The 27,262-nt window shown below is 44.0% G+C and overlaps 1 protein-coding gene across 4 annotated transcripts in view; it reads left to right on the top strand.

The window, feature by feature from the left end:
* Positions 1-27,262, top strand: part of LOC106612991 (golgin subfamily A member 7B) — a 41,255-nt gene that overhangs the window by 7,611 nt on the left and 6,382 nt on the right. The window contains exons 2-4 of one of the 4 annotated variants that reach the window (XM_014214788.2): positions 7,947-8,072; positions 8,525-8,677; positions 10,954-13,440. In XM_014214788.2, coding sequence (XP_014070263.1) covers positions 7,947-8,072; positions 8,525-8,677; positions 10,954-11,325 — 651 coding nt within the window. In that variant the 3' untranslated portion in view covers positions 11,326-13,440. Of the gene's footprint in view, positions 1-7,946; positions 8,097-8,524; positions 8,678-10,953; positions 13,441-27,262 lie in introns of those variants that run through there. The other 3 variants (XM_014214779.2, XM_014214806.2, XM_014214796.2) reach the window with 3 other exon arrangements.

Below are 27,262 nucleotides of genomic sequence, written 5' to 3'. Positions count from 1 at the left end.
CACCTTTCCAACAAGACAGTTCATAAAATGTCTGCCCTGCTAGAGCTGCCCCGGTCAACTGTAAGGGCTGTTAGTGTGGAGTGGAAACATCTAGGAGCAACAACGGCTCAGCTGTGAAGTGGTAGGCGACTCAAGCTCACAGAACGGGACTGCCGAGTGCTGAAGCGCATTACGCGTAAAAATCGCCTGTCCTCGGTTGCAACACTCACTACCGAGTTCCAAACTGCCTCTCGTAGCAGCGTCAGCACAAGAACTGTTAGTCGGGAGCTTCATGAAATGGTTCCGGCCGAGCAGCCGCACAAACTCCTAAGAACACCATGCGCAATGCCAAGCGTCGGCTGGAGTGGTGTAAAGCTCGCCACCATTGGACACTGGAGCAGTGGAAATGTGTTCTCTGGAGTGATGAATCACGCTGCACCATCTGGCAGTCCGACGGACGAATCTGGGTTTGTCAGATGCCAGGAGAACGCTACCTGCCCAAACGCATAGTGTCAACTGTAACATTTGGGGAGGAGGAATAATGGTCTGGGGCTGTTTTTCTTTGCCCCTTAGTTCCAGTGAAGGGACATCTTAACGCTACAGCATACAATGTCATTCTAGACGATTTTGTCCTCCCAACTTTGTGGCAACAGTTTGAGGAAGACCCTTTCCTGTTTCAGCATGACATTACCCATGTGAACAAAGCGAGGTACATACAGAAATGGTTTGTCGAGATTGGTGTGGAAGAACTTGACTGGCCTGCACAGAGCCCTGACCTCAACCCCATCGGACACCTTTGGGATGAATTGGAACGTCGACTGCGAGCCAAGTCTAATCGCTCAACATCAGTGCCCGACCTCACCAATGCTCTTGTGGCTGAAAGTGACCACAGCAATATTTTAAAATATAGTGGAAAGCCTTCCCAGAAGAGTGGAGGCTGTTTATTTTAACTTTATTTGACATGCAAGTCAGTTATTTTACAGTGACAGCCTACCCCGGCCAAACTCTCCTCTAAACCGGACGACACTGGGCCAATTGTGTGCCACCCTATGGGACTCCGATCATGGCCGGTTGTGATACAGCCCGGGATCGAACCAGGGTCTGGAGTGACTCCTCTAGCACTGAGATGCAGTGCCTTAGACCGCTGTGCCACTCGGGAGCCCTGTTATAGGAGCAAAGTGGGGACCAACTCCATATTAATGCCCATGATTTTGGAATGAGATGTTTGACAAGCATGTGTCCACATGCTTTTGGTCATGTAGTGTACATTTCCTAATGTTTTGCTTGAAGTTAATCTTGCATTTTACCAAAGAAAAGTAGGCTACGCTGAGAAGAGCACCATTGAAATGTAGCTACGTATGATTCAGAGCGCTGTCTGCTAATTGAATGCCCGTTCGTGAATTCTCATGGGAGTGGAGAAGTGCAATTGAAGCACAAAATGTGTCTGATGCCAAGCAGAAATTACGATAAGACGCATTTTAGATCTGCATTTACAAAACGCAGCAAGATATTTCTTATGCATTTTATATTTTTTCTGCGTGGAAAAACGCAGGATTCTGCGTTAACCGGACCCCTGATCAAATACATTAAATATATCTAATATGCAGCTTGACAATACCATTTATAGTTTCAATTTCAAGCTTCATAACATCTTTGTATTGCATGCTATTCAAATTCCTGTAGCTACCTCATCAGTCAAAAAGGCAACATGAGGAAAGAAGAACGCTTGTTGTGGTAAACAAGCAACAGAAGGATGGAGAGAAAAAAAGAAGGAAGGAGGAATAACCTGAGGTAGAGAAAAAAACACTAATCTCATGGGACTAACTGAAGACTGCCGGAGCCTGGCTCCCTTCTTCTCTCTCCCCTTTTCCCCTCTGGCATTTCATGAGAAATAATGCAGAGATTATAAATTCATGAGTAGTGGCCTTGGAGGCATCTACTGTATGTGTGTGCGTGTGTTCATGATTAGTGGCATGCTTACGGTTGCACAAATGCAGCTTTCCTCCTGTGCGGTTAGCTGAGCACAGAAAGTGTGTGTGTATGCTTCTGTTGTCAGTTCAAAAGTAGGCCAAACCTACTTAGCCTACTGTTTAGATTACATGGCCTCCAAAGAATATGACGAACATGGTTTTGAACCCCAGTCACCTAACAACGTTTTGTGAGCTAACACGGCTCCTCAGGCCTAAGGCAATGTTAGTCATGCGAGCGTAGTTCACCAAACCACCTCTGCTACATTAGAGGTTCTAGTTTAGCTCAGTTGGTAGGAGCATAGCGCTAAGGTCATTGGTATAATTCACACAGAGATCACTTACACATTCTGCAATAACTGTTTGTAATGTCTTGTGTTGTAACAGCATGTAAAGTTACTCTTTGTAAACCTATGCCAATGAGGAGAAAGTTTGTTAGCAGGCTGGCTGAAGTTCAGTTCTATCGGTCTATATTGATATGACTGTACAGAGCTTTGTGTCTCTAGGAAAATAGAAGGTACTGATATCTGTATGCCTGCAAGCACATAGTCATCTCTCTGTCTCTCTTTCTCTCTCTCTCTCTCTGCTCCGTCTCTTAATTATTTCTCTTCCCCCCCACTCTCTCTATTTATATCTCTCCATCTCTCTGTATTTAGGCCTGTTTCCGTTGCTGTTAGGACAGATTATTTCATGCTTCCCCTAGCAACAGTGTAGGACGAAGTAATTACCATGGTAATTACATCACTATTAATAAGGTCTTAATGATGTCTTGATCACTGAGTTTGATCTGTTGCAATGATTATAGCACAATAATGTTATGTCATTGTCAACAAGATTTGTGATGGGTGTGTGTGTGTGTGTGTTTTTATGTGTGTGTGTCCATTTGTGTGTTTGCTGTGTTGTGATATGAGTGACTGTGATTGGAACATACCGATATGTTTGCTCTCTGTTTTGAAACACTCTGTGGTACCAATACATACATACATACATACATACATACATACATACATACATACATACATACATACATACATACATACATACATACATACATACAGGGGGGATATTACCCTCTAATGAGGTAGCGTCTGAGAGATCAAGGCAATAAGGGGACTGTACTGTATTGTCTGGATGCTTTCACCTGCCTGTTTTAGATGAAAGTGGTGAAATGGGAGGTTCCAGTAAGAAGACCAACTACTGTAGCTCTCACAGTCACACTTCAGAATTAGACGTTCATCCATGTTTCTCAAACGTCAAATTTCAAAGTTGTTTCAAATGTCAAATTTCTAAGTGTTTAGGGTTAGGTTTAGGCGTTAACTTCAAAATCTTAAGGGCTGGCATTCATTACGAATGGTTAAGGTAAGGGTTAAGGTTTGGGATTGCCTTAAAACAAAAATCTGCTTATGTCCTTCAAATGTTGATATTTAGATGCGTTGACAATCAAACATAATTCAATATCCAGCTTAAAAATATAGCAGTTGCGATGTCATCAACAGCTATTGTTTCCATTCAACCCAGGGTTAAACTAAAAATAGACTATATATATATATATATATAGGCCTAGGGTTTCAAGTTTCGGATGATTTAAAATGTAATCTTCAAGTTAATAATTTATATGTTGGATTCACGTCTCCATCGCAACCAAAAATCTGAATTAAAGAATGGGACTAAATCAAATAAATTCAAACTTTAAATGCACTTTTAAAGTTTGATTTGATTTAGTCCTATTATTTAACTTAGATTTTTGGTTGCGATGGAAACGTGAATCCAACATATTTTACATTTTAGTCATTTAGCAGACGCTCTTATCCAGAGCGACTTACAGTAGTGAACGCATACATTTCATACAATTTCATAAATTTTTTTCTGTGCTGGCCCCCCGTGGGAATTGAACCCACAACCCTGGCGTTGCAAACACCATGCTCTACCAACTGAGCTACAGGGAAGGCACTAAATTATTAACTTGAAGATTACATTTTAAATCAACCGAAGCTTGAAACCCTAGGCCTATATATATATATAGTCTATTTTTAGTTGAACCCTGGGTTGAGTTGAAACAATAGCTGTTGATGACATCGCAAATGCAATATAGGCCTAAATAGTACCATTTATGAAATATGACTTATAAAGTATGGTTATATATCATTTTTTCTGTTAAACTTACCCTTTGGAATGTCTTCGATAGCAACAGTGAATGTAAGATCTGACGTTCTTTCAAGGTACAATTTCAGTATATTTTATACAAGGTTTGTCTATGTTGAAAATTGGTTACCAGGATGACATAATCCTTCAAAATAACAGTTTACATTACTGACTTTGAAACAACGTTGATTCTACCAGTTTGTGTCCAGTGGGGATGTTATTTATCTTTGTGTAGCATAAGATCAATCAATCAATATGCATGCAAAGACACACATTGAAACAAACAATTCTAAAAATCTACTTGCAATAGACCATGCTGGGAAATATGATGAGGATGGATGTGGTTTTTGAGAGTGTGTGATGATTGTACCTTTTATATTCAGAATATTGGGTAAAAAAATGTAACATTATACTAGATTATCTGCACATGTACCCTAAAAAGTACCAAACAGTACCACGTGAGATTGTATGTGTACCTTTGAAGGTACATTATGTGTAGTTTGATATTTTTGTAACCCCAGGAACAATACTGTACCCTAACCGTATCCTTATTTTTCAGTGTAGAACAGATAGTGAATGTAGAAGCTCAAATGTTCATTCTAAGATCATGTATTTGTATGCTACATCATTGTTGTTAGATTCATTAGCCTTAGCAACTCCCAAAATATTGGCAATAATCAATATAATCATCAGTTCTTGGCAAAAAATACACACAGTAATACTTTGTCCAATATAATATTTAAACGTCAACATGTGTCAAGGAAACACTTTGGAATTTAGGTAAAAATTACACACACTCATGTTAAATTGCTGTCCGTGTGTTCTTCTATGAATATAAACTTTGTGGACCCCTTGTCTCTGACTCCTCTCCTCACAGAGAGGGTAATAATCCTGTAATATTCACGGGACAAGCTGACTTTGGCTCACTCACCCTCTCCAAACCTGAAGTATATAACTGCGCTCCATTGGCACCCTATTCCCTATATAGAGCACTATTTTAACCCTAGCCCTATGGGACCTGGTCAAAAGTAGTGCCCTATAAAGAGAATGAGGTGCCATTTGGGATGCAGACATTGAATATTTTGGTGTAATATAGTTGACTCCGGCACACTGTTCTGAAGTGGTTCCTCTTAATTTTGTCTATTACTATAATTGTGCTGTTGATTGACAAGTTATGTAATGGCAGCGATAGCTGAGCATGCACTGTTGTTGACAGATTAATGCAGTATTGTGTGTGTGTGTGTGCGTGCATGTGTGTGCTGATGCCATTCACTTCCAGCTGCGTTGTCTATTTACGCAGTAAGGCCCGAAGGGGTGTGGTATATTGGCTAAACTGGGTGGTTCGATCCCTGAATGCTGATTGGCTGACAGCCGTGGTATATCAGACCGTATACCACTGCTATAGTTACATTAATAACCAGTTTAGGATAGCAATAAGGCACCTCGGGTTTGTGGTGTATGGCCAATATACCACGGCTAAGGGCTGTATCCGAGCACTCCGCATTGCGTCGTGCTTGAAAACAGCCCATAGCCGTGGTATATTGGCCGTATACCACGCCCCCTCGGGCCTTATTGCTTAAATATACCATGGCTAAGGGCTGTTCTTAAGCACTGCACGAAGCAGAGTGCCAGGAAACAGTCCTTAGCCGTGGTATATTGGCATGTACCACAAACCCCTGAGGTGCCTTATTGCTATTATAAACTGGTTACCTAGAGTTGAAGTTGGAAGTTTACATACACTTAGGTTGGAGTCATTAAAACTTATTTTTCATCCACTCCACAAATTTGTTGTTAACAAACTATAATTTTGGCAAGTCGGTTAGGACATCTACTTTGTGCATGACACAAGTCATTTTTCCAACAATTGTTTACAGACACTTTATTTCACTTGTATCACAATTCCAGTGAGTCAGAAGTTTACATACGCTAAGTTGACTGTGCCTTTTAACAGCTTGGAAAATTCCAGAAAATGATGTCATGGCTTTAGAAGCTTCTGATAGGCTAATTGACATCATTTTGAGTTTCAAGGCCTACCTTCAAACTCAGTGCCTCTTTGCTTGATATCATGGGAAAATCAAAAGAAATCAGCCAAGACCTCAGAAAAAAAATTGTAGACCTCCACAAGTCTGGTTCATTTCTTGGGAGCAAATTCCAAACGCCTGAAGGTACCACGTTCATCTGTACAAACAGTAGTACGCAAGTATAAACACTATGGGACTACGCAGCTGTCATACCACTCAGGAAGGAGATGTATTCTCTCTCCTATAGATGAACGTACTTTGGTGCGAAAAGTGCAAATCAATCCCAAAACAACAGCAAAGGACCTTGTGAAGATGCTGGAGGAAACAGGTACAAAAGTATATTTATCCACAGTAAAACAAGTCCTATATCGACATAACCTGAAAGGCTGCTCAGCAAGGAAGAAGCCACTGCTCTAAAACCGCCATAAAAAATCCAGACTACGGTTTGCAACTGCTCATGGGGACAAAGATCGTACTTTTTGGAGAAATGTCCTCTGGTCTGATGAAACAAAAATAGAACTGTTTGGCCATAATGACCATTGTTATGTTTGGAGGAAAAAGAGGGAGGCTTGCAAGCCGAGGAACACCATCCCAACCGTGAAGCACGGGGGTGGCAGCATCATGTTGTAGGGGTGCTTTGCTGCAGGAGGGGCTGGTGCACTTCACAAAATAGATGGCATCATGAGGTAGGAAAATGATGTGGAGATAGTGAAGCAACATCTCAAGACATCAGTCAGGAAGTTAAAGCTTGGTCGCAAATGGGTCCTTCAAATGGACAATGACCCCAAGCATACTTCCAAAGTTGTGGAAAAATGGCTTAAGGACAACAAAGTCAAGGTATTGGAGTGGCCATCACAAAGCCCTGACCTCAATCCTATAGACAATTTGTGGGCATATCTGTAAAAGCGTGTGTGAGCAAGGAGGCCTACAAACCTGACTCAGTTACACCAGCTCTGTCAGGAGGAATGGGCCAAAATTCACCCAACTTATTGTGGGAAGCTTGTGGAAGGCTACCCAAAACGTTTTACCCAAGTTAAACAATTTAAATGCAATGCTACCAAATACTAATTGAGTGTATGTAAACTTCTGACCACCTGGGAATGTGATGAAAGTTATAAAAGCTGAAATAAATCATTCTCTCTACTATTATTCTGACATTTCACATTCTTAAAATAAAGTGGTGAACTTAACTGACCTAAGACAGGGAATTTTTACAAGGATTAAATGTTAGGAATTACAAAAAACTGAGTTTAAATGTATTTTGCTAAGGTGTATATAGACTTCAACTGTACATAAATAGAACAGTAAACAATAATTTTTGCGTCATCCCCGTGGTATATTGTCTGATTATACATAGGGCTGACATGCTATATAAGCCAATCAGCATCCAGGAACCAAAATACCCAGAATTTAATATAAAATACCACACAGCTCAGTGAAACTGCCGCAGAAATATGATATACCAATCCTTCTTCCAATACTGTAAGTATGCTTGACTCTACTGTTTGGCTTCAGTTCTTTGTGCTTCAGAGACATTCTTTTACCCACCTATTTTCATTCAGTGGCTGAAGGGCAATATAAGACCGACCTAACATTGCAGTATTTTCTCAATTTCAATTTGTGTCAGTGTGTTTTGGCTCCTTGATCCTTGACAATCTCTGTTCCTCCCATTCCTCCTGTCTCTCCCATCTCTCTCTTTCTCCACTCCCTCTGTATCTCCTGTCTTTCTTTCTCCCCTCTCTGTATCTCCCTCCTCGCTCTTCCTCACCCCTTTTCTTTCTGACACCCCTCCTCTCTTCCATATCTCTCGTTCTACTCTCTCTCTCTTCCTCCACAGTTCCATAACCTTCAGGAGTTGAGGCAGAGTCCGTCTCTAGCCACCAAGGTGTTCATCCAGAGAGACTACAGCGAAGGAACCGTCTGCCGCTTCCAGACCAAGTTCCCCTCCGAGCTGGGCAGCAGGGTGAGCACACACACACACAGGCAGGTACACGAAGGAGACATAGACATATGACTTCACTTTGTTTTCACATTCCTAGAATTGGAGCCTTTCAAGGTTCTTTTGTCCATCCTTGAATGCCACAAGTGACGCATGTATTTCTAAATCGATAGAATAAAGGGTATTTTGGGAGAACAGAATGTGCCTGGTGGTGTGTGTATTTGTGTGTTTGTGTGTGCTTGCGTGTGTGTGTGTGTGTTTGTGTCCTTCTGTGGTGGTGGAAGAACAGCTTGTGTATCATGGCTCACACAGTGTCACATAAAAGCCTCACGCTGGTATACATATGGCGTGGGCGTGTATGTGCGTGTGTGTGTATGTTTGTGTTGCAGTCTTCTGACAGATGGAGCATTCACTCTAATAGTGCTGATTTGCTAACTGTGTGTGTGGCGCCTACGTGCATGTGTGTATGTGTGTAGATCGAGCGGACGCTGTTCGAGGACACAGTAAAGACGTTGAACACCTACTATGCGGAGGCAGAGAAGGTCGGAGGCCAGTCCTACATGGAGGGATGTCTGGCGTGCGCTACAGCCTACTTCATCTTCCTATGTATGGAGACACGCTATGAAAAGGTACCACACACACACACACACACACACACACACACACACACACACACACACACACACACACACACACACACACACACACACACACATACACACCAGACATAGACATACGCAAGAATGGTCCAAACACACTAAGACAGTCGTGAAGAGCCTATTCCCCCTCAGGAGACTGAAAAGATTTGGCATGGGTCCTCAGATCCTCAAAAGGTTCTACAGCTGCACCATCGAGAGCATCCTGACTGGTTGCATCACTGCCTGGTATGGCAACTGCTCTGCCTCCGACCGCAAGGCACTACTGAGGGTAGTTCGTACGGCCCAGTACATCACTGGGGCCAAGCTTCCTGCCATCCAGGACCTCTATACCAGGCGGTGTCAGAGGAAGGCCCGAAAAATTGTCAAAGACTCCAGCCACCCTAGTCATAGACTGTTCTCTTTGCTACCGCACGGCAAGCGGTACCGGAGTGCCAAGTCTATGTCCAAAAGGCTTCTCAACAGCTTCTACCCCCAAGCCATAAGACCCCTGAACAGCTAATCAAAGGGCTACCCAGACCTCTCTTTTACACTGCGGCTTATAATCTGTTTATAATCTATAATCTATGTTTATAATCTATGCATAGTCACTTTAACTCTACCTACATGTACATATTACCTCGACAAACCAATGCCCCTGCACATTGACTCTGTACCGGTACCCCCTGTATATACAGTGTCGGACGTTTACATACACTTACATTGGAGTCATTAAAACTTGTTTTTCAACCACTCTAACAAATTTCTGGTTAGCAAACTATAGCTTTGGCAAGTCGGTTAGGACATCTACTTTGTGCATGACACAAGTAGTTTGTGTAGACACAAATTGTTTACAGACAGATTGTTTCACTTATAATTCACTGTATCACAATTCCAGTGGGTCAGATGTTTACATACACTAAGTTGACTGTGCCTTTAAACAGCTTGGAAAATTCCAGAAAAGTAGGTCATGGCTTTAGAAGCTTCTGATAGGCTAATTGACATAATTTGAGGTGTACCTGTGGATGTATTTCAAGGCCTACCTTCAAACTCAGTGCCTCTTATCTTGACATCATGGGAAAATGAAAAGAAATCTGCCAAGACCTCAGATAAGAAATGGTAGACCTCCACAAGTTTGTTTCATCCTTGGGAGCAATTTCCAAATGTCTGAAGGTACCACGTTCATCTGTACAAACAATAGTACGCAAATATAAACACCATCGGACCACGCAGCCGTCATACCGCTCAGGAAGGAGACGCGTTCTTTCTCCTAGAGATGAACGTACTTTGGTGCGAAAAGTGCAAATCAATCCCAAAACAACAGCAAAGGACCTTGTGAAGATGCTGGAGGAAACAGGTGCAAAAATATCTCTATCCACAGTAAAGCAAGTCCTATATCGACATAACCTGAAAGGCCACTCAGCAAGGAAGAAGCCATTGCTCCAAAACCACCATAAAAAAGCCAGACGGTTTGCAACTGCACATGGGAACAAAGATCATACTTTTTGGAGCAATGTCCTCTGGTCTGATGAAACAAAAATAGAACTGTTTGGCCATAATGACCATTGTTGTGTTTTCAGGAAAAAGGGGGAGGTTTGCAAGCCGAGGAACACCATCCCAACCGTGAAGCAAGGGGGTGGCAGCATCATGTTGTAGGGGCTGTTGCACTTCACAAAATAGATGGCATCGTGAGAGAGGAAAATTATGTGGATATATTGAAGCAACATCTCAAGACATCAGTCAGGAAGTTAAAGCTTGGGTCTTCCAAATGGACAATGACCCCAAGCATACTTCCAAAGTTGTGGCAAAATGGCTTAAGGACAACAAAGTCAAGGTATTGGAGTGGCCATCACAAAGCCCTGACCTCAATGCCATAGAAAATTTGTGGGCAGAAATTTGCGAGCAATGAGGCCTACAAACCTGACTCAGTTACTGTCACATCTGCTCCTGCTACGCCCTCTGGTGTTCATCCGGTGTCTTCTTGACCTGCAGTTACTCCCCCTGTACACTCTCTCTCTCTCTCTCTCTCTCCTTCTCTGTGTGATTGTGTGGTTGGAGAGAGGTGTGCTGGAATCAGAGCAGATCCCTACCAGCTGCAACTCGTTCCATAATCAAGACCTCTACAAATACTCAGTCCTGCCACTTCCACTCTGCCAGATCGTAATCTCTGCTCAGTCAGTTCATGATTCTAGCCATTTATGATTATTCAAGATCCTGTTACTCTGCTGTGCCTGTTTCCCTGCCTGACACCGTTTATCCTCTCATTGCAGTTACCGCTCTGTCTCTGGCTCCTGTCTCCTATTCCACATCTCACCACCCAACTACCTTTCTCTGGATATTACTCACCACCGCTACCTTGGATTCCCCTCAGGACCTGTTTACCCTGTTCTACTCAGCTAACTCCAACCTCAGTCTCCACATCTGGTTTTTCTGCAACTCATCCAAGCTTCCCCAGATCTGCACTCCATATCTCCCAGTGTAACAATAAATATTTTGGTTCATTCATCCCTGTTTCCTCATCTGAGTCTGCTCTTGGGTTCCCCTGTGTCGCTCCGCTTAACAGTACGATCTGGCCCAGAGATAAACACAGCAGACTCCACTACTCTTCACCAAAGTCTTGTTGGCCAAGGCACCCTACTTGAGCAACATGACCAAGCCCTGAAAGTCCTGCTGGAGAACATCAAGGAGTTTTCACGGAGCCTGTCTGACCTACAGGTCCGAACCTCTGCCCAGAGTTCACAACCAGTCTCAAGTCCCTCTTCTCCAACCCGGGAGCCTTTTGTTCCGACTCCTGAGCGCTATGACGGTAATCTTGGCGCTTGCAGAGCCTTTCTTGTGCAATGTTCACTAGTATTTCAGCAACAGCCCTACTCTTATGCTAGTGAACGAGACAAGATTTATTTTTTGATTGGCTGCCTTCGTGGAGCAGCGCTTTCCTGGGCCACTGCGGTGTGGGAGAGACAGTCACCTATCTGCTTCTCCTACGGTGGATTCACAGATGAGATGAGGAAGGTCTTCGACCACCCGGTCTGTGGAAAGGATGCCTCTAAACTACTTCTGTCCCTTCGTCAAGGCTCCCAGATTGTGGCTGAAATGGCATGTGAGTTCCGCACCCTCACTGCAGAGAGCGGCTGGAATGACGAGGCCCTTCAGGGAGCATTCCGGAACGCACTCACTGAGACCCTCAAAGACGAGTTGGTGTCCAGAGAGGAGCCTGATGGACTTGATGAACTCATTTATCTCACTATCCGCATTGACAACCGCCTCCGTGAGCATCGGAGGGAGAGGGGAGGTAGGGTTGCATGGCCCATAACATCTGCTTCAGTGCCTCCAGGCATGTTCTAGTCCTGTACACATACAGCTCGGCCGGACCTGTCTATCTCCAGAAAAGAGGTAGCGGCGTATCAGTACTAGGAGCTGTCTATATTGTGGCCAGGTTGGTCACCTGGTCTCCACTTGTTACCTGTGTCCAGCAAAAGAGGGGGCTCAGCAGTAGGGTTGAATATACTGTTGAGCCAAATCGCCTGCCCATCATCTCCCAGACCCCTGCTTGAGGCCAACCTTGTGTGGCAGAGCCAGGCTTTTCCTCTGCCTGCTCTCATCGATTCAGGCGCCGACGAGAGCTTTCTGGACCGAGGGTTCGTTAATCAGTTTGGTCTGGACACTGTTTCACTCGATTCACCTCTGGATGCCAACGCTGTCAATTGAAAGCTACTCTTCCGTGTTTTGGAGAGAACTGTTCCTGTTATCCTGCGTCTCTCTGGAAATCACCAGGAAAAGATAAGTTTCCACATAATCGACTGTTCTCACTCACTGGTTCTGAGTCATCCATGGTTAAAGCTACACAACCCACAGTTTGACTGGTCTACCGAAAGGGTAACTACTTGGAGTACACTTTGTCATTCTAATTGTCTATATTCTGCCCTTCCTCCTGCCTTGTCTGCACCCCAGTCCATTCCAGAACCCCCAGACCTGTCTTCTGTTCCTCCAGAATATCACAGTCTAGCTCCTGTATTCAGTAAGCATCACACCCCATCTCTGCAGCCTCATCGGCCTTTCGACTGTGCTATCGAGCTTCAGCCTGGAGCTCCTCTCCCTAGTAGCAGGTTGTATAACCTCTCTCGCCCCGAGCAAGAAGCCATGGAAGAATACATCCAGGACTCCCTGGCTGTCGGACATATCAGACCTTCTTCCTCTCCGGTGGGAGCTGGGTTTTTCTTTGTCAAGAAGAAGGATGGGTCACTGAAGCCATGCATAGACTTCCGTGGGTTGAATAGTATCACTGTCAGGAACAAGTATCCCTTGCCACTTATCAGTGCTGCTTTTTCCCCCCTCCATGGTGCCACAGTGTTTACTAAACTTGACCTCCGGAATGCCTACCTACTTTAGATTGCCTGAACGGCACCAGAACATAAAGATTAAATATATTTTCAATATAGATTTGCCTAGCTCCGTGGAGATCCTAGGAACTGCAAGAGTGTCATGTCCACTCCCGCTCCGGGGCTTGACTTCACTGGTCTACTAACCACCGGTCCTGGCAACCCATCTTTTACGCACACCTGGCAACCATCATTACGCACACCTGCGTCTCATCAGTCACACCTGGACTTCATTACTCCATTGATTACTTACCCTATATATTGCACTCTGATGTTATCAGTCTCAGGTGGTATTGTTTATGTTTCTATGTCAGACGCTTCTCTTGTTTTGTATCGCGACCATGTTCATTATTATTAAACTCAATTACTGCATCCTTACTCCCTGTGTCTGTTACAAAGAGTTAACCAATCCTGTGAACGGATTAGGCAATTCAGGTGTCTATACTTCAACAGCAAAGTTAGATAACGTTTCTGAAGTAGGGCCTTGTAAACATAAAGGGAGTTGTAGGGGCTTCCTTTCCTCTTTACCATAGCCACTGCCCTATCCTGAAGCGGGGTTGTTTCGTACGCATACAGTCCACACTCAAGGTTTCCAAACGGACAAAACATTCAATGAGGTCCAGGGATATGTTGCAACAAGAAGGTTTATTCTTCTTATATCTAAAAAAATGATTCTCCAATCAACTTAAATCATAGATTACTTGACATGGAAAATACATAATATGACCTGTCTGTATGGTCAAAAGACTATACCGCTCCCGCGTCTAGCTAGGACTCCTCCCCCACTCGAAGGCCCTTTCGTGGCTGTTTATTTACCACCACAGACAGATGCTGACACTAAGACCGCACTCAGTCAGCTGTATAAGGAAATAAGCAAACAGGAAACCACTCACCCAGAGGCGGTGCTCCTAGTGGCCGGAGACGTTAATGCAGGGAAACTTAAATCCGTTCAACCAAATTTCTATCAACATGTTAAATGTGCAACCAGAAGGAAAAAAATTACAGATCACCTGTACTCCACACACAGAGACGCGTACAAAGCTCTCCCTCGCCCTCCATTTGGTAAATCCGACCACAACTCTATCCTCCTGATTCCTGCTTACAAGCAAAAATTAAAGCAGGAAGCACCAGTGACTCGGGTCTATAAAAAAAGTGGTCAGATGAAGCAGATGCTAAACTACAGGACTGTTTTGCTATCACAGACTGGAACATGTTCCGGGATTCTTCCGATGGCATTGAGGAGTACACTACATCAGTCACTGGCTTCATCAATAAGTGCATCGAGGACGTCGTCCCCACATTGACTGTACGTACATACCCCAACCAGAAGCCATGGATTACAGGCAACATTCGCACTGAGTCAAAGGGTAGAGCTGCCGCTTTCAAGGTGCGGGACTCTAACCCGGAAGCTTACAGGAAATCCTGCTATGCCCTGCGACGAACCATCAAACAGGCAAAGCGTCAATACAGGGCTAAGATTGAATCATACTACACCGGCTCCGATGCTCGTCTTATGTGGCAGGGCTTGCAAATTATTACAGACTACAAAGGGAAGCACAGCCGCGAGCTGCCCAGTGACACGGGCCTGCCAGACGACCTAAATTACTTCTATGCTCGCTTCGAGGCAAGCAACACTGAGGCATGCATGAGAACATCAGTTGTTCCGGACGACTGTGTGATCACGCTCTCCATAGCCAACGTGAGTAAGACCTTTAAACAGGTCAACATACACAAGGCTGCGGGGCCAGACAGATTATCAGGACGTGTGCTCCGGGCATGTTCTGACCAACTGGCAGGTGTCTTCACTGACATTTTCAACATGTCCCTGATTGAGTCTGTAATACCAACATGTTTTAAGCAGACCACCATAGTCCCTGTGCCCAAGAACACAAAGGCAACCTGCCTAAATGACTACAGACCCGTAGCACTCACGTTCGTAGCCTTGAAGTGCTTTGAGAGGTTGGTAATGGCTCACATCAACACCATTACCCAGAAACCCTAGACCCACTCCAATTTGCATACCGCCCAAACTGATCCACAGATGATGCAATCTCTATTGCACTCCACACTGTCCCTTCCCACCTGGACAAAAGGAACACTTATGTGAGAATGCTATTTATTGACTACAGCTCAGCGTTCAACACCATAGTACCCTCAAAGCTCATCACTAAGCTAAGGATCCTGGGACTAAACACCTCCCTCTGCAACTGGATCCTGGACTTCCTGACGGGCCGCCCCCAGGTGGTGAGGGTAGGTAGCAACACATCTGCCACGCTGATCCTCAACACTGGAGCTCCACAGGGGTGCGTGCTCAGTCCCCTCCTGTACTCCCTGTTCACCTACGACTGCATGGCCAGGCACGACTCCAACACCATGATGTTTGCAGATGACACAACAGTGGTAGGCCTGATCACCGACAACAACAAGACAGCCTATAGGGAGGAGGTCAGAGACCTGGCCGTGTGGTCCTCGGTGTCCACATCAACAACAAACTAGAATAGTCCAAACACACAAAGACAGTCGTGAAGAGGGCACGGCTAAGCCTATTCCCCCTCAGGAAACTAAAAAGATTTGGCATGGGTCCTGAGATCCTCAAAAGGTTCTACAGCTGCAACATCGAGAGCATCCTGACTGGTTGCATCACTGCCTGGTACGGCAATTGCTCGGCCTCTGACCGCAAGGCACTACAGAGGGTAGTGCGTACGGCCCAGTATATCACTGGGGCCAAGCTTCCTGCCATCCAGGACCACTATACCAGGCGGTGTCAGAGGAAGGCCCTAAATTGTCAAAGACCCCAGCCACCCCAGTCATAGACTGTTCTCTCTACTACCACATGGCAAGCGGTACCGGAGTGCCAAGTCTAGGACAAAAAGGCTTCTCAACAGTTTTTACCCCAAGCCATAAGACTCCTGAACAGGTAATCAAATGGCTACCCAGACTATTTGCATTGTGTGCCCCCCCCCAACCCCTGTTTTTACACTGTTGCTACTCTCTGTTTATCATATATGCATAGTCACTTTAACTATACATTCATGTACATACTACCTCAATTGGGCTGACCAACCAGTGCTCCCACACATTGGCTAACCGGGCTATCTGCATTGTGTCCCACCAACCCCTCTTTTACACTACTGCTACTCTCTGTTCATCATATATACATAGTCACTTTTACCATATCTACATTTTAGTCATTTAGCAGATGCTCTTATCCAGAGCGACTTACAGTAGTGAGTGCATACATTTCATAGAGTTTTTTTTTATATACTGGCCCCCCGTGGGAATCAAACCCACAACCCTGGCGTTGCACACACCATGCCGGCGTTGCAAACACCATGCTCTATAAACTGAGCCACAGGGAAGACATGTACATGCTACCTCAACCAGCCTGACTAACCAGTGTCTGTATGTAGCCTCGCTACTTTTAAAGCCTCGCTACTGTATATAGCCTGTCTTTTTACTGTTGTTTTATTTCTTCACTTAACACCTTTTTTGCACTATTCGTTAGAGCCTGTAAGTAAGCATTTCACTGTAAGGTCTACACCTGTTGTATTCGGCGCACATGACAAATTAGTTTTGATTTGATTTGAACTTCCTTCCTTTATCCTAACACACCTACCACAGTACAATGAATGGGCAAGAGGGGGGGCCAGAAACAAAGTTACACTAACAACAAATGAATACATCTCAATCAGGTAAATATAAATCATAAAGGTACGTACCTAATATTTCATCATATACATTCATATTTAATATATTACACAAACGTACATGGATCTCTGTATGTTCTGTCTTTTATACAAATATGTCCAAATCGGCTCTAACATACCGGCCCCTAATTGTTAACTGCACTGAATGCACAACAATTACTTAATATTCAAACGTAGAGCCAATACACAAAACATTCTATACCAGAGCACTATTACAGTTCATAGCTATATACAAATATACAAGGTCCCATATAGGAAAGGAGTCTATAGATCTGTCTTAGTTGAAGTGTTCAGGTGTTCAACTTCCAAAAATGTCAAGAGTTTGACGTCCAATAATGTATGACTACGACATCAAAGAATGTAAGAGTACGACATCAACGAATAAGAAGGGGCACGTGATTCGAAGATGGAGCACTGTGTATGTGTGTGTATCTCACTCCACCGCCTCAAGGAGCAGACAGAGTTTATTGATAGGTCTCCGTAAAATATTGGTCTTGGTCTTAACCATGACGCTCCGAACAAGACCATTGACCCCTGGCAAAGCCTCCACCACACGCCCCATTAGCCAAGAGTTCCTTGGGGCAGTGTCATCAACGATGACAACAAGGTCACCAGGACTGAAGTTTCTCTTAGTTTTGTTCCACTTGTTCCGGCCATGCATAAGTGGAAGATACTCCCTGATCCATCTCTTCCAGAAGAGGTCAGTGATATATTGTACTTGCTTCCATCTCCTTCGTGAGTATAGGTCGCTTCTCTGGAATAGTCCTGGTGGCAGGACTGGCTTTACTTTCAGATGAAGCAGATGGTTCGGAGTCAGGGGTTCTAGATCATTAGGGTAATTTGTTACAGTTGTGATTGGTCTGTCGTTCATAATCACCTCAACTTCACACAATGTAAAGATCTAGGGGTCTTAAAACAAAATAATAAAAAACGATGCGCTATTACCATCAAGTATTCTCACAGCTTGCTAGAGCATTGTGAACTGCAGTGGCATAGTGGTCTAAGCAGCGTTCTCCGGCTCTGCGCATCAAGTTTGCGGCCAGTGAAGCATATGGGTTGTTTATGAATTCAAGGGACCAATAAAAAGGGATAACTTAGGTGCTGGATTTTAGGCCGGTAGCAACCACCACAGGGTGTCCGGTCAGAACACGAGGAAGCAGTAGTTCCAGTTCAAGGGTTTAATGAAGTTCCACACACACACACACATACAAAGCCACTCTCTCTGATACTAATTGTGGTTATTTAGCTGCACGCACAATAAACATCAGAAAGAAAAGCAATTTCTTCTAAGAAGGTAGAATAAGCAGAAGAGAAAAACAGGTTGGTCATCATAATAGAAACTACAGACATGCCTGTGGCCCTGCCAGGTCGGGTATTATGCTAAGTCCCATGAAAAAAAAGTCTACTTATTGGCTAATAAAATTATGATGATTGGCGTGACCTTTTTCCAGTAGGAAAACCAAAGGAAAGTTGGGGTCTTGGAAAAGAGATGAGCTGGCTGTTTTTACACCCAGCGCTGAGCGATTGTTTTTCTTTTCTTTTGTGAGTGCCGAGGAAGGCATATATTGACTTTCGTAGGACCTTTTTAAACCTTCAAAATCAAAGTATATTTCTAGTGATCAGACATCTTTTTTCCTCTCTTCTGGGAGAGCAAAGAAAGAGAGAAAAGTAGAATTGGAGAGAAAAGAAAAGGAGAGGAACATCTTGATCTGTTCTCATGTCAGTGCTAATGACATCTTAGCGATTGTCTCGTAATGCCAGAGCGAATGTTAGCATTCGCGAAACGTAGGTTATCCTGCGAGCAGGCCTTTTTAATCGACCTGGCCCGGGTATCCTGGAAGGATATTGACCTCATCCCGTAAGTAGAGGATGCCTGGTTGTTCTTTAAAAGTAATTTCCTCACCATCTTAAATAAGCGTGCCCCTTTCAAAAAATGCAGAACTAAGAACAGATATAGCCCTTGGTTCACTCCAGACCTGACTGCCCTCGACCAGCACAAAAACATCCTGTGGTGTACTGCACTAGCATCGAATTGTCCCCGCGATATGCAAATTTTCAGGGAAGTTAGGAACCAATACACACATTCAGTTAAGAAAGCAAAGGCTAGCTTTTTCAAACAGAAATTTGCATCATGTAGCATTAACTCCAAAAAGTTCTGGTACACTGTAAAGTCCATGGAAAATAAGAGCACCTCCTCCCAGCTGCCCACTGCAATGAGGCTAGGAAACAGTCACCACCAATAAATCCACGATAATCGAGAATTTTAATAAGCATTTCTCTACAGCTGGCCATGCTTTCCTCCTGGCTACCCCAACCCCAGCCAACAGCTCCGCACCACTCACAGTGACTTGCCTCCTCAGCTTCTCATTCACCCAAATCCAGATAGCAGATGTTCTGAAAGAGCTGCAAAACCTGGACCCATACAAATCAGCTGGGCTAGACAATCTGGACCCTTCTTTCTAAAATTATCCGCCGCCATTGTTGCAACCCCTATTACTAGTCTGTTCAACCTCTCTTTCGTATCGTCCAAGATCCTAAAGATTGGAAAGCTGACACGGTCATCCCCCTCTTCAGAGGGGGTGACACTAGACCCAAACTGTTACAGACCTATATCCATCCTGCTCTTCCTTTCTAAAGTCTTTGAAAGCCAAGATAACAAACAGATCACTGACCATTTAGAATCCCACTGTACCTTCTCCGAGGTGCAATCCGGTTTCGGAGCTGGTCATGGATGCACCTCAGCCACGCTCAAGGTACTAAATGATATCATAACCGCCATCGATAAAAGACAGTACTGTGCAGCTGTCTTCATCGACCTGGCCAAGGCTTTCGACTCTGTCAATCACCGTATTCTTATTGGCAGACTCAACAGCCTTGGTTTCTCAAATGACTGCCTCGACTGGTTCACCAACTACTTCTCAGAGTTCAGTGTGTCAAATCGGAGGGCCTGTTGTCCAGACCTCTGGCGGTCTCTATGGGGGTACCACAGGGTTCAATTCTCGGGCCGACTCTTTTCTCTGTATATATCAATGATGTTGCTCTTGATCCACCTCTACGCAGACGACACCATCCTGTATACATCTGGCCCTTCTTTGGACACTGTGTTAACAAACTTCCAAACAAGCTTGAATGCCATACAACACTCCTTCCGTGGCCTCCAACTGCACTTAAACGCTAGTAAAACTAAATGCATGCTCTTCAACCGATCGCTGCCCGCACCCGCCTGCCCGCCCGACTAGCATCACTACTCTGGACGGTTCTGACTTAGAATATGTGGACAACTACAAATACCTAGGTGTCTGGCTAGACTGTAAGCTCTCCTTCCAGACTCCTATTAAGCATCTCCAATCCAAAATTAAATCTAGAATCGGCTTCCTATTTCGCAACAAAGCATCCTTCACTCAGGCTGCCAAACATACCCTCGTAAAACTGACTATCCTACCGATCCTCGACTTCGGCGATGTCATTTACAAAATAGCCTCTAACACTCTACTCAGCAAATTGGATGCAGTCTATCACAGTGCCATCCATTTTGTCACCAAAGCCCCATATACCACCCACCGCTGCGACCTGTATGCTCTGCACCCACTGGTTCCAGGTCATCTATAAGTATTTGCTAGGTAAAGCTCAACCTTATCTCAGCTCACCGGTCACCATAACAACACCCACCCGTAGCACACGCTCCAGCAGGTATATCTCACTGGTCATCCCCAAATCCAACACCTCCTTTGGCCGCCTTGCCTTCCAGTTCTCTGCTGCCAATGACTGGAACGAATTGCAAAAATCGCGGAAGTTGGAGACTTATATCTCCCTCACTAACTTTAAGCATCAGCTATCTGAGCAGCTTACCGATCGCTGCATTTGTACACAGCCCATCTGTAGATAGCCCATCCAACTACCTACCTCATCCCCATATTGTTTTTATTAACTTCTTTTGCTCTTTTGCACACCAGTATTTCTACTTGCACATCATCATCTGTTAATTTGCCAAATTGTAATTACTTCACTACTATTGGCCTATTTATTGCCTTACCTCCTTACTCCATTTGCACACACTGTATATAGATTTTTCTATTGTGTTATTGACTACTTTTGTTTATCCCATGTGTAACTCTGTGTTGTTTTTTGTCGCACTGCTTTGCTTGATCTTGGCCAGGTCGCAGTTGTAAATGAGAACTTGTTCTCAACTGGCCTACCTGGTTAAATAAAGGTGAAATATATCTTTTTTTTTTATTCCATGCTGTTATTGATGTCACGTTAGCGTAGCATCTTAGCGTAGCATCTTCGTTAACATGCTACACTAACTTAACATCAATCACAGCGACTGGATTGCTTATGCAGCGCTAGCCGTCCATGCTCCTGTGGACAGTTACAATGCTGATGTGCCATGCTTCTGCTGACTTCAATCTAACCATGTCATAGTTTGATCAGGCTCTATGGGGTTTTATATACACTGTGAGACCCAGGTGAGTTGATCAGAGAGGTGGTGTCACACGCACACACACGCACACACCCACACACACCCCACAAACACACAAAAATACACACGTTATTTGAACTAATTTGACATTGAGAGTGCCAATGCAGCGTCAGTATTGGGTGAAACTAAGAACAGTTGGTCTAAAGGCTGGTATCTTATGGCCTTGGGAAGTTCACATGAAACACTGAGACATTCTGCCAAAGAGAAAGGGGTAGGGATCACAGGATGGTAGCGTCAGAAATGCCGCCCCTCTTCAGAGGTGTGAACTGTGGCATGGTGAAGCATTCAATTGAATTACAACTGTTCTGACATGCTGCATTTGTCTGTATGGCTAGTTTGCAGTGTGCAAGTGCACAGCAATTGCTGACTCTTGAAGTCAGCAAGTTTTATTGTGACGTCCACCTACAGGTGTTCTATCTTAATTTGATCACTTTGTTGCAGCAGGAAATGGAAATTGTAGTATTCAAGGTTTAAAAAAGCTTCTCAAGTGTGTAATTTTCACTTTAAAATGTCAGACTTGATATATCCTAACTAAAAATGTATTCACCCCAAACAAACATATACATTTATTATAATCCATATATAATTCACAATTTCTGTTGCTGCATGAATATTTTCCTGCTGTGAGAAACTGGTCAAATTAAGATAACACGTGTACTAAGGTTTGACTGGTTAGCAATACCAGTTTGGAAACCTGCCATTTGACGCAGGGAAATAAACTGAATTGGTTCAATAACCTGAATTAGTTATGAGTGTCGGCTGAGAGAACATTGTTTTTTGTAGTTGTTCTGACACGCTATGTGTAATCAGTGTGCTTTGATGACAAAGATGTTGATCTAGACCGTGGGTAGTCCTGGGAATCTGTCCACTCATACATGCTCACTGGTGTGTGGCCTCTTATCAGCTGGACACACGTATACACTCCACACACACACACGCACACACACACCCACACACACAGACACACACACACACATCCCATGCAAACAATCACACACACACACACACACACTCAGCCAAAGGCTCTGTGATATGGTCTGATTGAGCCTCTGATACACTATGTTGCCTTCAGCTGTCCACTGCTTTGTGTGTGTGTGTGTGTGTGTGTGTGTGTGTGTGTGTGTGTGTGTGTGTGTGTGTGTGTGTGTGTGTGTGTGTGTGTGTGTGTGTGTGTGTGTGTGTGATGACATACAGCTGGCACCTGGGTGCCAGTGGGCATGGACAGCCCTTCCAACCATAACATGGCTTTTGTGTGTGTTCCGTCTAAGCGACTGACAGGCACAAACACAGCTGATGAAGGGATTCATCTTTCTCTTGATGCCCCTACGGTCACATGCACACACAAACACACACACTAATTAATCCTCCCCTCAGCTGTGCGTGTGTGTGTCTGTGTGAGTGCGTGCGTGTGTTAGTAGGTCAGACGGAGCAAGACGTTAAGAGATCAAAAAGTCCCAGCCTGCCCCTCTTCGCTATCTCTCACACACAACTTTCATCTCCATGTTTCTGTAATGTTCTCATAAGCGTTCATTCACTGATACTATGCTGAAGATCACACAGCAAATCGAGACACACAGAATTCATCTCTATGTATGTTTCTGTTTGTTTTTTAAAGAATTTTGGGATCAAAACAATGCAAAAGTACTTGAAGGGAATCAAGACACACTAGATTCATTGCCATTCAGGTTTGAGCCAAGCAGAAGTGGGCTCTGTGCTCTCCTTTCATGTCAATGTAAGATAATATATTTGTCAGCTAAGATATGTGCAACATGGAGATCTCGAGATCATATTGGCCATGTGAAGAAAGTTGTTTATTTATACTAGATTTGATAAAATCTCAGTAGATGACTGATGATAAAGTATACCCAGCCAGGAATACTGTGTGGGTGGGTGTATGAGCATGTACGTGCATGCATGATCTGTGTGTTAACACTAGAGAATGTTGCCAGGTATCCCCTTTAGCATACAGTATGCATCAGATGCATATCAACCCGCAAGGTGCAGCAAACATACAGTTAAAGTCGGAAGTTTACATGCACTTAGGTTGGAGTTATTAAAACGCGTTTTTCAACCACTCCACAAATTTATTGTTAAAAAACTATAGTTTTGGCAAGTTGGTTAGGACATCTACTTTGTGCATGACACAAGTAATCTTTCCAACAATTGTTTACAGACAGATCATTTCACTTATAATTCACTGTATCACAATTCCAGTGCGTCAGAAGTTTACATACACTAATTTGACTGTGCCTTTAAACAGCTTGGAAAATTCCAGAAAATGATGTCATGGCTTTAGAAGACCTCCCACAAGTCTGGTTCATCTTTTGGAGCAATTTCCAAATGCTTGAAGGTACAACGTTCATCTGTACAAACAATAGTACGCAAGTATAAACACCATGGGACCACGCAGCCATCATACCGCTCAGGAAGGAGATGCGTTCTGTCTCCTAGAGATGAACGTACGTTCATGCAACAAGTGCAAATCAATCCCAGAACAACAGCAAAGGACATTGTGAAGATGCTGGAGGAAACAGGTACAAAAGTATCTATAGCCACAGTAAAACTAGTCCTACAGTGAGGGAAAAAAGTATTTGATCCCCTGCTGATTTTGTACGTTTGCCCACTGACAAAGAAATGATCAGTCTAATTTCAATGGTAGGTTTATTTGAACAGTGAGAGACAGAATAACAACAAAAATCCAGAAAAACGCATGTCAAAAATGTTATAAATTGATTTGCATTTTAATGAGGGAAATAAGTATTTGACCCCTCTGCAAAACACAACTTAGTACTTGGTGGCAAAACCCTTGTTGGCAATCACAGAGGTCAGATGTTTCTTGTAGTTGGCCACCAGGTTTGCACACATCTCAGGAGGGATTTTGTCCCACTCCTCTTTGCAGGTCTTCTCCAAGTCATTAAGGTTTCGAGGCTGACGTTTGGCAACTCGAACCTTCAGCTCCCTCCACAGATTTTCTATGGGATTAATGTCTGGAGACTGGCTAGGCCACTCCAGGACCTTAATGTGCTTCTTCTTGAGCCACTCCTTTGTTGCCTGGGCCGTATGTTTTGGGTCATTGTCATGCTGGAATACCCATCCACGACCCATTTTCAATGCCCTGGCTGAGGGAAGGAGGTTCTCACCCAAGATTTGACGGTACATAGCCCCGTCCATCGTCCCTTTGATGCGGTGAAGTTGTCCTGTCCCCTTAGCAGAAAAACACCCCCAAAGCATAATGTTTCCACCTCCATGTTTGACGGTGGGGATGGTATTCTTGGGGTCATAGGCAGCATTCCTCCTCCTCCAAACACGGCGAGTTGAGTTGATGCCAAAGAGCTCCATTTTGGTCTCATCTGACCACAACACTTTCACCCAGTTGTCCTCTGAATCATTCAGATGTTCATTGGCAAACTTCAGACGGGCATGTATATGTGCTTTCTTGAGCAGCGGGACCTTGCGGGCACTGCAGGGTTTCAGTCCTTCACGGCATAGTGTGTTACCAATTGTTTTCTTGGTGACTATGGTCCCAGCTGCCTTGAGATCATTGACAAGATCCTCCTGTGTAGTTTTGTGCTGATTCCTCACCGTTCTCATGATCATTGTAACTCCACGAGGTGAGATCTTGCGTGGAGCCCCAGGCCGAGGGAGATTGACAGTTCTTTTGTGTTTCTTCCATTTGCGAATAATCGCACCAACTGTTGTCACCTTCTCACCAAGCTGCTTGGCGATGGTCTTGTAGTCCATTCCAGCCTTGTGTAGGTCTACAATCTTGTCCCTGACATCCTTGGAGAGCTCTTTGGTCTTGGCCATCAATCTGATTGATTGATTGCTTCTGTGGACAGGTGTCTTTTTATACAGGTAACAAGCTGAGATTAGGAGCACTCCCTTTAAGAGTGTGCTCCTAATCTCAGCTCGTTACCTTTATAAAAGACACCTGGGAGACAGAAATCTTTCTGATTGAGAGGGGGTCAAATACTTATTTCCCTCATTAAAATGCAAAATCAATTTATAACATTTTTGACATGCGTTCTGATCATTTCTTTGTCAGTGGGCAAACGTACACAATTAGGAGGGGATCAAATACTTTTTTCCCTCACTGTATATCGACATATCCTGAAAGGCCGCTCAGCAAGGAAGAAGCCACTGCTCCAAAACCAGACTACGGTTTGCAACTGCACATGGGAAAGAATATCGTACTTTTTCAGTTCTGCCCACACATTTTATATAGGATTGAAGTCAGGGCTTTGTGATGTCCACTCCAATACCTTAACTTTGTTACCTTAACTAAATTAAATTTACCTCTTCATCCTCCTTATCATTCAGTTAGGCCTAATTTAAATTCAATTGTGAAGTAAGGTGCACAATTATCGCCCATTGCTGATCCTCAACACTGGGGCCCCTCAGGGGTGTGTGCTTAGTCCCCTACTGTACTCCCTGTTCACCCATGAATGTGTGGCCAAACACGACTCCAACACCATCATTAAGTTTGCTGATGGCACAAAAGTGGTAGGCCTGATCACCGACAGCGATGAGACAGCCTATAGGGAGGAGGTCAGAGACCAGGCAGTGTGGTGCCAGGATAACAACCTCTCACTCAATGTGAGCAACACAAAGGAGCTGATTGTGAACTACAGGAAAAGGCGGGCCAAACAGGCCCCCATTAACATCAACGGGGCTGTAGTGGAGCAGGTTGAGAGTTTCAAGTTCCTTGGTGTCCACATCACCAACAAACTAACCTGGTTCAAGCACACCAAGACAGACATGAAGAGGGCACAACAAAATCTATTCCCCCTCAGGAGACTGAAAAGATTTGGCATGGGTCCTCAGATCCTCAAAAGGTTTTACAGCTATACCATCGAGAGCATCCTGACGGGTTGCATCAGCTAATGAAATGGCTTTCAATTCTATTTGCATGGAACGCTGCTGCTACTCTCTATTATTAGCCTTCCCTGTGGCTCAGTTGGTAGAGCATGGTGTTTGCAATGCCAGCATGGTGTGTTCAACGCCAGGGTTGTGGGTTCGATTCCCACGGGGGGCCAGTACAAAAAATAAAAAATAAATAAAACGGCTCAAATGTATGCATTCACTACTGTAAGTCGCTCTGGATAAGAGCGTCTGCTAAATGACTTATATGTAAATTATCTATGCATAGTCACTTTAATAACTCTACCTATATGTACATATTACCTTGACACTGGTGCCCCTGCCTGCACATTGACTCTGTACCATAGCCCTGGTATTGTTATTTACTGCTGCTCTTTAATAATTTGTTATTCTTATCTCTTACTTTTTTTAGGTATTTTCTTAAAACTGGTTGGTTAAGGGCTTGTTAGTAAGCATTTGTATTCGGCGCATGTGACAAATAACATTTGTTTGATTTGATTTAACAACCCAGTAACTAGCCTTGCACAAGCCTTGGCCCGGAGCAGGAGCTTATCTCCTGTTTCTGTAGCGTGAGGCAGCTGATGTACAAGTAGACCCTTTGGACAGGACGCAGGGCCCAGGAACTTCAACCAAACACTGCAGACAGTTCATCCAAAAATGGGAATTACACTGAAAAAAGGGCATCTCAACAATTACCAACCAAAGTCTCCAAATTATGGACCAAAGCTTTTAAATGGAAAAGAGAGAAAAGTTTAGAAAAGTTCAAATGGTGAAAGACTCTGAGTCATCAATTCTGGTTTATCTAATTCAATGGGTCTCACTCAACATGAGTTCTTTGGAAGTGTGTGTTAGAATAACGTAGTGTCCTTAGAGCATAATAGAAATACACTGGGTTTTGCTTATGTTAGGGCTTTAGACAAGATAGAGACAAGCAGCTGTAGACAGAAAGACAAGCAGACATGGACAGAAAGAATTAGTGCAAAGTAATTTCTTCCATCCATCATTTCTTCCACTCTGTTGGGCACATGAGGGGGGAGGGTAAAGAGAGGTGCAAATGTAAAAGCAAGGGGCAAGGATTTATAGCCGTATTTTATTCTAAGCAACATCCTCTCCATCTCTCCCTCATCTTTCT

This window comes from Salmo salar, chromosome ssa01 (genome assembly GCF_905237065.1).
Source record: "Salmo salar chromosome ssa01, Ssal_v3.1, whole genome shotgun sequence".
NCBI lineage: Eukaryota > Metazoa > Chordata > Actinopteri > Salmoniformes > Salmonidae > Salmo > Salmo salar.
The sequence above is the reverse complement of the archived record's forward strand: the minus strand, read 5'-3'. Positions and strand labels throughout refer to the sequence as shown.